The 14,415-nt window shown below is 41.6% G+C and overlaps 1 protein-coding gene across 1 annotated transcript in view; it reads right to left on the bottom strand.

Annotated features, from left to right (window-relative positions):
• Positions 1-246: 246 nt before the first annotated feature.
• The window catches only part of CPZ (carboxypeptidase Z), a 66,841-nt gene continuing 52,672 nt past the window's right edge, over positions 247-14,415 (bottom strand). The window contains exons 8-11 of the mRNA XM_048848995.2: positions 8,640-8,775; positions 7,216-7,355; positions 2,923-3,022; positions 247-824 (exon numbers count right to left, since the gene is read on the bottom strand). Of these exons, the coding sequence (XP_048704952.1) occupies positions 460-824; positions 2,923-3,022; positions 7,216-7,355; positions 8,640-8,775 (741 nt within the window). The 3' untranslated portion in view covers positions 247-459. The remainder of the gene's footprint in view (positions 825-2,922; positions 3,023-7,215; positions 7,356-8,639; positions 8,776-14,415) is intronic.

The raw sequence follows: 14,415 nt of genomic DNA, 5'->3' as shown, positions 1-14,415 counted from the left end.
GAAGATTTAATGTACTAAACTTAATATGCAGAAATAATGTATAAAGAAGAAAAGGCTTTTCCAAATTTTCCTAAAGGTTGTTTTCAGTTTGCAATAATTAATGTGATAAGACATGTTTGAAAATGCATTAAAAGATCAGGAAGATTCCTCTGCAGGTACTTTAGAATCTAATAAATAATAAATCTGATGATTAACTGCATGGGCATAAGGAAAGCACATTACTAGGAAACTGAATAGAACCTGGCCTTTGAACAAATGTGTACTATTTTTTTAATATATAAAAGTACTTGAATATAGTCAATTCTGTGAAAAGAGGGAAAAAAAAGAATTACAGAAAGTGATATTGAGTTAACACTGTATTTCCAAATTAAAGAGATTTAAATATTGCCATTAGCAATCAGGGTATTAGGATTTTGATGGAACAGTGTCATAAGAAGGTGAGCAAAACAATTATCTGGCTTAACGCTGTTTGAGCAGCCACACTGGTTTATGCTGGCCTAGAGAGCTGAAGTAAGACCACCACCAAGGCTTCTCATTGTGCCGTGTAGGCTGCCCTCTTTCTTCTCTTGGTTCAGACTGTGCATGTTGGGCATGAGGATCAAAATATTCCAGTGGGTCGTATCGCTCATATATGTCTTCCACTGGCCCCCAGAGGAAATTTTTAGGCCTTGTATCTAGAGATCGAAGGGCAAAATCTACCCTCCCCGCTCTTTTCATCTTGGCAGGCAGAGTGACCCTTTTCATCACCTTGCTGTATCCGATAGCATGAGCACTGATTATGTATCTTCCCGGAGGTAGGAGTCTCCAGTAGTCTCCATCAGCAGCTAAAGAAAACAGGTATCTCAGTCCTTTGTTCAGTAGCATAAATGCGTACACACATCTATACACAGATAAGCATTGGACATTATAAGGGCAGATTTTGAAAAAGAGCTCAGCACACTGGGTGTTCCCCTCTTTTAAAAATCAGGTTGCAGGTGTCACAGTGGGAGCTGCTGAGAGTTGAGCACTTTTGAAAATCTGGCCCGTAGTAAATAATTATATTTCTGAACTTGTAAATTGTATTAATATCAGGATAGATGCAGTGTATGTATTACACAGAAGTACACCATGGCAAACAAAAATGGTGCCTGATTCTGTTTTTACTTGCAATGGTATGAATAAGAAGTAGCTCCAGTGAAGTCAATGGATTTATACCTTTCTGTAGCTGATGTAAGTGAAAGAAGAATCAACCCCAATATAGAGGTATATTGTATGTCCGAGGGCATAAGAAATTCCTATTTGTAATATATAATACACATGAGACATGGGGCCAGATCATCAGCTGGTGTAAATAGTTTGTCTCTGATGCTGAGGTGAAAATGTCCAATTAAATGACTACCTTGAAATCCTACATGTTGGTGGCTCATTGACTTCAGTGGAACTATAGCAGTTTCCTCCAGCTGAGGATCAGGCCTGTATTTTAACGCATATGCAGAAGGAGGCAGTGCAAACAATGAGCATTTATGCATAACTTTATGTTTGCTGGATTTTTAAAGTTTATCAGCACAGCAAACATTGTATTAATGCTATTTTTCATAGAATTTCAATGTCTATCTGTTGGGTTTTTTTTAAGATGAAAATAAAGGAAGAAGAGGGGAAAAAGAAAGGAAAAAATCAGAGGTATTCAGCTCCTGGCAATCATAATTTCCTTCATTCATAGGTCCTGGAACTAGAGGTGCTGGGGGTGCTGCAGAAGCTCCTGGCTTGATGTAGTTTCCATTATTTACAGAGTTATTATTGTCTGGTTCAATGGCTTTCAGCACCCACAATCTACAAATTGTTCCAGCACCCCTGCCATCATTTTGAATATTTTGGCTTTGCAACTGTTGGGCATAGTCTATCTTAGCTAAAGCCTGGTCACCATGAAATTTCTGAACTACAAACTCTTGTCCATTCTGAAATGAAACTTAACACTCCTTTTTCCTTCACAAGGGCACAATATTTTTGGTTAATTCTTTACGGGCCTTATTCATAGCCCATTGATGTTAATGGGAAGTCATTGTCTACAATGAGGTTTGGAACAGGCCCTAAATCAAGCCCCAATTTCAGCTTCAAAAATTTGCACCATCTCCCAGTTTTGTATCCACTCTAATTTTATAGGTTTCAGAGGAACAGCCGTGTTAGTCTCTAAGGTGCCACAAGTACTCCTTTTCTAATTTTATAGGTTTACTCAAAGTACTGTCGTGCAATATCCACTACATTTATAAGCCACTCTGGCTTTCCACACTAACATAACAGCCACTACGAGAGCAAAATTTTACCACACATGTGACATAATGTACTACTGGGGTCTAATCCTATTCCCATTGAAATCAATAGCAAAATTCCCATTGATTTCAGTGGGAGCAAGACTGAGCCCTAAATGCTCAGAGCTTTACAACTGCTGAAAATTAACAGTTATGTATGTTATTGATTGGTTAATGCAATGTACATAGTATGTAACTCAGTATTCCACTCTTTTTGCCTCTGATTGACTGTATGTAGATCATTCATATATATTTATAACATACTATTCACCTGTGCACAGAGACCAAAATATTGCTCTATCTGAAGAAAATTTCAGTTTACTTAGCCTAACAAGAAATTTAACATGAAATTAGAGAGAGTCTTCAAAAAATTCTGGGAAAAATTTTGCACTCAGTTACACTCATGCAATTTCACTGGCACTGATAATAGTGCGGGGGGGGGAAGCCGGTAAATTTTGACCTACGTTTTTTCACATAATTCTAGAAGTAAACTCACACAGCCAAATCCTGCAATTCTCTTCAGGCAAAATGTCCATTGAATGTAATAGGACTTTTGGCTTAGTGAGGACTACAGTTTTTCGCTCATAGTGCATACCATCATTATCATATGAGAAAGATCCAACCAAAATAACATTACCTGTGATAACATCATGTCGGATCCCTTTTACTGAAATTCGGGCATTTTTTATTGGGTTACCAAATTTATCAGACACAATTCCCTTTATCCCACGGTGTACCTAACAAAGAAAGGACACGTTACACCAAATGGTAATATTTTTGTGCCTGCTCATCTTTTCCTGCAAGAAAGCCTATAGGAAGAGGAAGTGTAAGAATCTGTAGAGGGTACTGAGTTGCTGCCACCTCAACACCAACACAAAGGCATAGGCTAGGCTCTTGCAGGAGGACCTTGTGAGGCTGGGCTTAGCAGGAAGCACCGCCCAGCAGGACCTGAGTGGCAGCTCCTCACAGCCCACTGATTGGTTGGCACCAGTACTTAAGCCAGGAAGCCATGACAGGAAGCTGTCTGAGCAACAATACAGACTGCCTGCCTGCCTGCCTCTGCTTCAGACCCTGTGTGCAAGAGACCCCAGATTCTGCCTTCTGATTCTGCCTGTCTCCTAGGTCTGACTCTTGGTTTGCCCTCTGGCCTGTCTTGGACTCTGGGCTTCTAGTACCTGACCTGGCCTGACTCCTGCTCTGACCATTAGGTCTGACTGCCCATGTTCTGGTTGTGACAAGAAGCAATCCTCATGAGATTCTCCTCAAAATGAGTCACCCATCCTTCTCATTGAGAAGGGTAGTTTGCCTTCTAGGGCAACAACTTAGAGGCCTGTGCACAATCTCAGATCATTCTCCACACTCATGAATCGCCAACCTACGAGCAACTCTCTCTGAGGTCTGGGGGCAAAGGGAGATGTGGAAGCAAATCATCCCCCTTTGATGATGGTGGAATGTGATCTATGCATGGAGGGTCCCACCTGTATATAGATCATGGGTGCATGACCATATAACCATTATATTCAACTAATATTTTAAAATGTATGACTTAAATTCAACACAGAAAATAAATTTAGAGTTAAAGTTTTGAAAAATGACCTGATACTCCCTATGTAAAGGAAAAACACACTTTCATAAACTATGGAGTAAATGAGGCCAATTTACACAAGGAACTGACCCTCTAATCTACTAACTGCATTTACTACAAGGAAAAATGCAGCATTAAAGGATATATAGAATAACTAAATAACTAACAGTCAAACAGCATGCTGACATCTTGACAGTGCAACCAATTAATGCAGCTCACTGCTATGAATAATATTTGCATAAGAAAATCAGAGGCATTAAAACTTGTTGAAATAATAATAAACAAACAAATATTTTTCAGTTATGTAGTACCTCATATTCAAGATCTCAAAGTGTAAACTGTAAACTGTGAGCTAATTAACTGAACCCATCAGCAATCTTATGAGGCAGGCATGCATTATTACTATGCGAAAATCTCTCCCTGTCAGAAAGAACAGTGATGGAAATACTAGAACAATGACAGACATTAATAAAAAAAGACCCCTGATGTGAATATTTGAGAGAGAAAAAGAGAGAGAGAGAGAGACACTAGAGCAGCAAACTTGGACTTCAGGGTTGTTATTGTGTTGCACAACATGGCCATTCAGAATGTCATGATAATAGTGAGTATAGGACTCTGAGAGCTTGTCTCCACTTACTGTTGATTGACACTGTGGCGACTGATCCATCGGGGGTCAATTTAGTGGGTCTAATGAAGACCCGCTAAATTGACCACAGATTGCTCTCCTGTCGACTCCGTTACTCCATCGGAACAAGAAGAGTAAGGGGAATCGATGGGAGAGCATCTCACGTCAACATAGCGTAGTGTGGACCCCACGATAAGTAGATCTAAGCTACATTGACTTGAGTTACGCTACTAACGTACTCAAATTGCGTAGCTTAGATAGACTTTCCCCCGTAGTGTAGCCCTGCCCTGCACAGGATCCTATTGCTTGAGCTAAAGGGAAATACCCTATCTGCTAGCAAGACAAAGCTGGTGACACACAGCAGACCAGTTTTAATTCCATGCACAAGATGCCAAACATGCCGATACAAAATTGCCAGTTCATAACAATCCGAGCTGGTGAAAAAGTGGGGAGAAAATCATTTTTTTAGAATTTTAGTCATTTTTTTCTTCAGGCTTCACAAATGGACAGGTATTTATTTATTCAAAATTTTTACAAATATTTATTAAAAAATTCAATTTCAAAATTCTTTTTCTGATTTTTTTTCATTTTTTTGGGTTTTCTGTTTTGTAGGTTTCCTCTTTTCTCCTCCTTTTTCTCCTCTTTTCCCTTTCCCCTTCATTGTTTCTTCTTTTCTCTTCTTTTTTCCCCTTTTTTTGCCCCAGGAAAACAGGAAAACAAATAAACAATGAAAAAAAGATTAAATTTTGTTTTCCAATGGAATTAAAAAAATGGAAATTTTAAAAAATTATTAACATATCCAATTTTTTTAAAAGGCCATTTTTTTGGATGAAAAGTTTTGTAATCTAAAAATGTTGACCTGTTCTAATTACAGCACACACTTATTAATGACCAGATTCTGCTGCTCCTACTCATGTTGAGCACTACCTTACTCTTTACATAGTTTAACTTATTTGAATGGGACTACTCAAGGTGTGAGGTACTACTGAACAGAAGGAACCAGAAAGGGACAGAATTATTATAGCAGGTTGGTGCAGTTTTCTTTCCAGTCATCCTGCAGCATGAAAGTATGGAAAATCTTAAATTAGCATGAGGTGTTAAAAATAGTGGGCCTTTCTCTCCACTAATTTGCACCCTCATCATTAACACTCTTGTAAAGTGAATGAAAAACACTTCCAAATCAGGACAGAATTTCACTTTCTGAAGAGCTGTAAATTCTCTATCCAGGGTACAAGGAAGAAGAGAATCTGTCCCATAATTCAGCAATTCTATTTCAACTTTGCTTTGCTGGATTTAGGTCAGAATCTGTTTTAAGTCCCATTTCTGACATCTTTTTCTGACATGACTTCAATAATTACTAGGCAGTGCAGGTAAGAGTGACAGAATTGGGCCCTTAATTACTTTATTGTTATTGGGTTTATTTTGCTGCCATGAATACAGCCCTGATCATGTATCCTTACAGTCAATGGGAGTTTTGTAACTGCTTTCAATAGGAGATGTATTAGCACATAGAAATCTATGTATAACTTTTGCTAGTTAAACTAAGTAGATTTATGCACACACGAAATAATCTGGTAAATATCAGAATGAGAAAAGTTTGAATTGGTTATGGCAGACTTAATCCTTATCAGGAGTAATTCAGTCAATCTTATCTAGAGAGTTTTCGCTTACTGTTCTGCATTTGCTCAAAAGGCTTTTCCAGCATAGACTTCTACAGTATCTCACACTATAAAAATCTTTACATCTTGAAGGCTTCAAGTGCAATATACATGGATTTAATCCAGTCCCATTTGGACTCACTAAAACTCATTTTCATCAGACAGCTGTAAAATGAAATGAGTTTGGTGGTCTGGATTGTAGTCTTTATCGAATGATGATACTTACCACAAGTAGCAAGAGGTTGCTTAAAAAGGCCATAAAAAAAAAGCTAACACACTCCTAACAACTTTAAATTACTACATAGTCTATCAATATAAGGCATGACAGAAAGCTGATCTGCTAATGGCTGAGAGAAAGATGTCTGCCTTGGGTCTCTGTGATCAGTTACCTATTATGAGCGGGGCAATTGTTATTGCCGAGTGAACCCACATAAATTTGGTTCGGTTGCTCCTCCACAAATTCAGGGGCCAGACTTTTATTCTAACAGCTTTTGTCCAGAAACTGAGCTGAAATATTACAGGAACAGGATTTCCAATGAATGTTTCAGTATTTCTTTGTTCCAGCTGGGGCAAAAACAAAACTTAAAAGGTCTCTGTTACAGAATAGTGGAACTTGAGACCAAAACCATGGAATTGGAGAAGAATGTAAAAGTGAAAAATTACCTAAACTTTATGGAAATTTAAACTAAGTTTGGTTTAGTTCTTTGAGAGAGAGGTTGAGTCTTATTTTTCTGAATGAGTTGGTCTGTCTCTAGTATTGGATTTTGAAGAGTTGATTCATAAACCCACCCAAACTATTTGCAGACATTCCTACGGTCCTATTTTGTGTTGTACTTAAGCTCATCTCAACCTTCAACCCAGCCACATGTGAGTTAGGGAAATAATATCCACATTCTTAGACAGCCAAACTGAGGGATAGAGACTGGTGTGGAAATATCTGAAGATCAAATGCTGTCATAAGCATCCTCAATGGGACAAAAAAAATAACAATGGAATCCCACAAAAGAATGGACATGAAAAGCCACAAGTACTAAAGGAATGTAAATAAAAGTAGGGCTCTACCATTTCCATAAAAGTCAGAAGGGCTTCTTTGTTTTCATGCCAGGCTGAATACAGTTCCTCCTCCAAAGGAAACTTGTCACATCCCAGCTCCAAGGTGATTTCAAAACAGTTTGTGTGAAGGTAATTAAAATCTGCCATACCTAAATTAATAGAAAGGGAAAAGGGAAGATTATGAACAATCCATGTCACATGTAATTAGAACTATGCTGCTGCAATTAGTTGATTAACAAATGCAGCCCTGTGGACAAGGATTTATATGTTGTGTAGAATGAATGCATCTACCATATGCAAAGGATTTGGGATCTTTGGAGCTTTACAAGCATTATTTTAAGCATCAGTTAACTAATTAATGCTCACAACACCTCTTTTAGATGGGTAAGTACTATTATTATTAAAACTCATTTACACTTGTGGGAGCTAAGGTAGAGGGATGGGGGTTGTGTATGATCAGCTTTATACCATAAGGTACTGCCCAAGGTCACAGGGAAATCAAGGTCGGAGCTGGGTTTAGAACTCTGGAATCGACTTCCAGGCCTGTGGTCAGAGAATGAGACTTGTTCTTGGACTGGGGAATAATGTCTTTGCTGTCTTATGGTTTCTTCTTCATTTTATTACACCGTCTAGCAAAGGTACCATACCCTGTCAGCAGGTCCTTTGGTGGCAGCAAACCTCTAAGAGAAGCTAACATCATGAGAACCTTGTGCCTCTACATTGAAGGTCGTGGCATTATTATGTACTAAAATGTTAATCATAGACAACAGGTACAATTTTCAAAAGCACCCCATTTTCAAAAGTTATTAATCACTTAGGAGTCTAAGTCACTTTTGAAAATTTTACCCAAATATCAAAAATTGAACAAACCTGAAAAACCAAATACGGCTAATGATAAAATAGCATTGGAAACTTGAACACCAATGAATTGGATGTCAGTTGTGACATTTTTGCTTATCACGACTACTAATAATAATCAATTGTAGTTCAGTCAATATGGATTAAAACACTAGCACACTTCAAATCCATAATGTAAAATATATAAAATTCTGCATTATGGATCTGAAGTCCAAATTCATACTGCTGTTGAGGCATTAACGTTTCATTCCTATCTGCTAGAAAATTTCAGATTTTAACACCAGAACAGCATTTCATAAATACACAATGCCAAATTCATCCCATGCATAACTCCATTGATTTCACCGGAGTTACGTCAGGGATGAATTTGGCCTGCTCTATTTGAATATAGACTTTGCCATTTAAATCCTCTAAAGACATTTTTGTGCACTGGGGGAAGGGTCTGATCCAAAGCCCACTGAACTTAATGAGTCTTTCCATTGAGTCCAGTTGGCCTTGGATCAGGCCCTTACTTGTCTCTCTTAAGGGTCTTACTCGGGTTTTGCTTCACATGACATAATGGCAAAGAGATTTACCTCCAGTAAAGCTGTACCACTGAGCACCATTTATAATTCCTCCTCGTTTTACGAAGTTTCCACCACAACGAGCTTCTGATTTGTCTGAGATGATTGGATGTGCACCTGCATATGCTTTAGCCAGCAATCTGAACATCTGAAATGAATGATTTTGAAATATATTTACTTCTTCTCTGAACTGTAAGCACGTCTTCCATTTATCTTCACATCACTGAGATCCACTCCAGCACTATCTGTGCCTGCTCGCCAGATGGTGTCCTCTAGACTTATGTGCACAGAGGGAACCTCTATACAAAGGTAACCCTCTTAGATAAAATTTACAAAAGTTCCTGAGTCACCTAGGAGTCTAACTTCTGAGACCTAGGCTCCTAAGTCACCTAGGTGCTTTAAAAAATCCATTATCTGCAATGCAATTACAAAGGATTCTAAATAGTGGAGCCACTTTTACCCTTGCATAATGACAGGTTTCAGAGTAACAGCCGTGTTAGTCTGTATTCGCAAAAAGAAAAGGAGTACTTGTGGCTGTAGCTCACGAAAGCTTATGCTCAAATAAATTGGTTAGTCTCTAAGGTGCCACAAGTACTCCTTTACTTTTACCCTAGTCTCTACTCACCTGTGATTTCAGGAATAAATAACAATAGTAACTTGTTTTCACTTTATCAAAGGTGCCAAGTGCTTTGGGGTCTAAACAGTTTTTTCATAATGCCTATAACTTGAGGTAACTAATGCAAGATACAGGCCTCATTATTTCTCCGGGCACAAACAAAAACTGTTTATAACACCTCTAGCTTAGTGTCATTAATACTAGGTTGCTTGTATGCCTCTAACAGAGAATGAAAAGTGTTACAGAGAGACACTTAGCAGTGCATGTGACCAGGTAGAAGATTCTGATGGTAAAGAGTCTGCCTGAGGGAACTCAGCCAATGCTATAGGCCCAGAAAGAGCATATGTGCCATCATGATTAAGAACAGGTTTCAGAGGAACAGCCGTGTTAGTCTGTATTCGCAAAAAGAAAAGGAGTACTTGTGGCACCTTAGAGACTAACCAATTTATTTGAGCATGAGCTTTCGTGAGCTACAGCTCACTTCATCAGATGAAGTGAGCTGTAGCTCACGAAAGCTCATGCTCAAATAAATTGGTTAGTCTCTAAGGTGCCACAAGTACTCCTTTTCTTTTCATGATTAAGAAGTGGAGACAGCAAGTCTAGGAGTACATGTGACTTCTGAGTCAAGAGCCAGTCTGCAGCTTGGAGGGAGACTGCAAGAAGAGGACAGGCTGCAGCAAGGAAAGAAGAGGTTAGCCTGCAGCTTACAGGGGACGTTTTCTGTGACCTTTCATGCTAAGTGAGGGGGAGTCGATTGGCCCTGTGGGTGAGAACTTGAGGCTTGATTCACAAAGGTACTTAGGTGCCTAACTGACTCTTTAGGTGCCTAAGTCTAACATTTAGGCACCACTGACATTTTCAAAATGAATTCTCAGGTACAGCCTAAATCTGAAGGTTCCTGCCAGTAGACATGTGCAAAGTCCTGCTGTCACCCCACAGCTAATGAGCTGCTGGGATCCCTAGCACAAGCTGCATTCCATTAGGAGTCTCAAGCTAGGGGTTCTTTTGCCTGCCTTGCCTGTGGGGATCAATCCATTAGGTGTCCTCTGACCACCTAATGCAAGTCTGAGAATTCCACTGGGTGGCAGAGTGCCTTGGAGTCAGGTGTTACAATGCTTAAAGTCCCTTTGTGAATATAGGGATCCTTGTCCTTAATTAAATGAACAATGGGGACAGCAGGCAAATCAGGGGAAATACAAGCTTCAGAAGCCTGTCCCTAGTCTCTGTTTGTCAGAGGCAGGAAATGGGCGACAGGGGATGGCTCACTTGATGATTACCTGTTCTGTACATTCTCTCTGAAGCACCTGGCATTGGCCACTGCTGGAAAATAGAATAGTGGGCTAGATGGACCTTTGGTCTGACCCAGTGTGACCATTCTTATGTTCTTATGTCCACTAAAACACTAAAAGGAATTGGGTTTCACAGTGACTAGGGCAGAAGAAAGTAATTGTCCTGGTTTAACATCTCAGAGGTCATTGCTTGGGACAAAAACCCAAGAACATTCCAATCACTGGCAAACAGAAAGCCAAGCAGGGGACTGAAGTGAGAGATCACCTCTGGAAAAATGTGGGACCTTAGAGGTCCAGACAAGGACTTTTAATGTATTCAGAATAATATCATTGTCCACAAGGGTCAGAGTGGGATTTTCAAAAGCTCTCAGCTGTCTTCACCCATTGAAAAGAGAGTTTTACCACTGCCTCCAATAGAAGCAGAGTCAAGTGAACACTGAACATTTCTGAAAATCTCACCCTCGATACCTCATTGGGGCCAAACTGAGTGAGCGAAGGGTTTTGGTTTGTTGTTTGTTAGTATTTCTGCTAACCGTGTATCAGTGTTGGCCAAGGGACAAGCTAGCTAATTGTTGAATGAAGACAAATGAGTATTCATGTAAAATTTGAAGTCCATCTCATTGTTTCTGAGTCAGAGGAGATGGAAAACTACCCCCATTTCAACATCTCAGACAAAATGTTTTTGAGTTTCCCTCAAGCTTAACTGTGATTTGTTGCCACTCTATGCACCTTCCCAGATAGTTAAATCTCCTTCATAGTTCAAGGCTCTGTTGGAATAAAATAGCCAATAATTAAATACATTTACAAACAATATTTGTGGATAGTTTGGGATCCAATCCTGATCCTACTAACTTCTACTAAGGGAGTTATGGGCTCAATCCTGCTCCTACTGATGTCAATGAGAGATTTGGGGTACATTTTTTAGAAGTGCCCAAGGGGTTGTTTACACTGCCTGGCTGGTGGCTGCCTTGTTGGTGGCTCCCACCCTGCGCCGGGCTCAGCTGCTAGTCCCGGCTGGACTGGGGAGGATGGGACTTCCTCTTCCCCTGCATGGCATCTGGGGCCAGGTCAGACCCACCTCCAGATTTTCCCCCCCAGTTGCAGGAAGCTCTGCAAACTTTCCCCCAATGCCCCGCTTCCTGCACCTGTCGCTCCTCAACTGCAGGGGGAGAGATCTATGTGCGGGGAGCTGGTCCCCCATCCACCCACCCCTGTCCATCCTGACCCCCTCATACCCAGACCCTCCCACCAAGTCTCAGCCCCCTCACACACTCCCAATGAGAACCCCCCAATGAGCCCCTCTCCCCCTGCAGCTGGACCACCCCGACAAGCCACCTGGATCCCCACCCCACCAGCCCCAACCAAATCCACTTGGATCCCCACCCAACTGAGCCCCACTCCCCCAGTATCTGGACCCCCCACTGAGCCCCTCACACCTAGACACCACTGCACTGAGTTCTATCCCCCCCACATCCAGACTCCCTCCTGCTGAGTCCCAACCACCTTCACCTGGACCCCCCTGCAGAGTTCCATTACCATTGCACCCAGAACCCCCCCAACAAGCCCCTGTGCCTCCAGATCTCCCCTGCACCCAGATTGCCCCACACAGAACCCTCTCAACCCACACCTGGATCCCCCCACGCTAAGCCCCTCCACACCTGGATCCTGCCTTGCTGAGCCTGCCTGCCCACACCCGCTGCACCTAGCATGGAGGGGCAGGCCCCTGGGGTGTTTCTGGGGGAGACCCGGTCCTTGCGCTGTGTCCGGGTTGAGTGCAGCCTCACTGCTGAGTCTGTGTCCCGGGGTGGGAGCTGCACAGTGATCTCCCCGCTCTGTGTAGCCAGTGGCCTGTGCTCCCCACTGCCATGCTGGAGCCTCCACATTTATTTGACAAATAAGATTTGAAGAATTTTGCAGAATTTTAAAATATTGGGCGCAGAATGCCCTCAGGAGTAAAGAGCTAATCTGGCCGCTAGGGATAAACCAGATACAGTAGTGTCCCACATCCCCAACACCAGTGGAACCAGGAAGGGGTAACATAGGGGCCAGAATGCCACCAGAGAAAATATATTGACATAGGTGGGAGTATCACTGGCTATTTAAGTCTGTTTTAAGTACACTTTGACACATCGACTCAGCCCAAAAACAACTCAGCAGGCTGGAGAACCTGAGCCTTCAAGGTTAGCTTCAGCAGTGCTGTGGTGCTTTACTTTTTGCTGCAACCAAGGATGCAAATTTGCCCTCTTCCTCCTTTCCCAGGTGAATTCCACTGGGTCAGCAGTCAGAACAGAGGTTACAGCTAACAGAACAGCAGCTAAAACAGAGCAACAATATTTCAGGCCGCAGGTCCCCAGACAACAGCAGCTGCAGATGAGATTAGTTAAATGCAGGTCACTTAACAGGTGTGGTTTTATAACTCTAACATTTACAGGGATACTGCTAACATTGCTAGACCCACCATTGCTACAAGCACTGGAAAAGTTATAAGGTTAAAAGAGGGGGGCGGGGAGGAGAGTACACGTTGATCTCCCTCCAATTAAAATAATTTTTTAAAGTCAGTTTGAGAGGAAACACTGCTTTGGTGCCCCAGATTTAAATGAGGCTCCAGGTGCACAGTCCCTCACAGAGAAAGGGCACAATGATTACTGTAAGATTCAGGGGGCCTGATTCTCCTCTCCACCATCCAAGTGTGAGTCAGGAATATCTCCAGAGCAGTCTGTGGAGTCCCATAGCTGGAGAGCTGGTATGTGAGGAGAAGGAAGCTCACAAACATAAAGTCACAGGCAACTGTTTATTTTTTTTTTGGAGGGGGTGGGGTTTGAAATATTTCACTACATCAAGTATTGGTCAATAGGGACCTGATGCTGCTCCTCTGCACAGCAAGGAAAAACCCCTCTGCCATGTACATTGGTCAAACTGGACAATCTCTACGTAAAAGAGTAAATGGACACAAATCAGATGTCAAGAATTATAACATTCATAAACCAGTCGGAGAACACTTCAATCTCTCTGGTCACGCGATTACTGACATGAAAGTTGCGATATTACAACAAAAAAACTTCAAATCCAGACTCCAGCGAGAGACTGCTGAATTGGAATTCATTTGCAAATTGGATTCAATTAACTTAGGCTTGAATAGAGACTGGGAGTGGCTAAGTCATTATGCAAGGTAACCTATTTCCTCTTGTTTTTTCCTACCCCCCCCCACCCCCTCAGACGTTCTTGTTAAACCCTGGATTTGTGCTGGAAATGGCCCACCTTGATTATCATACACATTGTAAGGAGAGTGGTCACTTTAGATAAGCTATTACCAACAGGAGAGTGGGTTTGTGTGTGGGGGGGGGGGGGGGGGAGAAAACCTGGATTTGTGCTGGAAATGGCCCAACTTGATTATCATACACATTGTAAGGAGAGTGATCACTTTAGGTAAGCTATTACCAGCAGGAGAGTGGGGTGGGGGGAGGTATTTTTTCATGCTTTGTGTGTATAAAAAGATCTTCTACACTTTCCACAGTATGCATCCGATGAAGTGAGCTGTAGCTCACGAAAGCTTATGCTCAAATAAATTGGTTAGTCTCTAAGGTGCCACAAGTACTCCTTTTCTTTTTGCAAATACAGACTAACACGGCTGTTACTCTGAAGCTCGAGCCCAGACATCTACACAGCAGTGAAACAGCCCCCCAGCCCGAGCCTGAGTCGGCTGGCACAGACCAGCCATAGGTGTCTAGCTGCTGTGTAGACATACAGTATCCTCAGAGGCCCATGATGTCACTGGAAGTTGAAAAAAACAGTTCCAATGCAGAAGGCATTCAGCACCTGAGCATTGTTAAAGAGCTGTGACATCATTGTTCACGTGTAATGGTACCTTACTCCACAGAGCAGT

Source organism: Caretta caretta, chromosome 4 (genome assembly GCF_965140235.1).
Source record: "Caretta caretta isolate rCarCar2 chromosome 4, rCarCar1.hap1, whole genome shotgun sequence".
In the NCBI taxonomy this organism is placed as follows: Eukaryota; Metazoa; Chordata; order Testudines; family Cheloniidae; genus Caretta; species Caretta caretta.
This window is presented reverse-complemented; position numbering and strand designations above follow the sequence as displayed.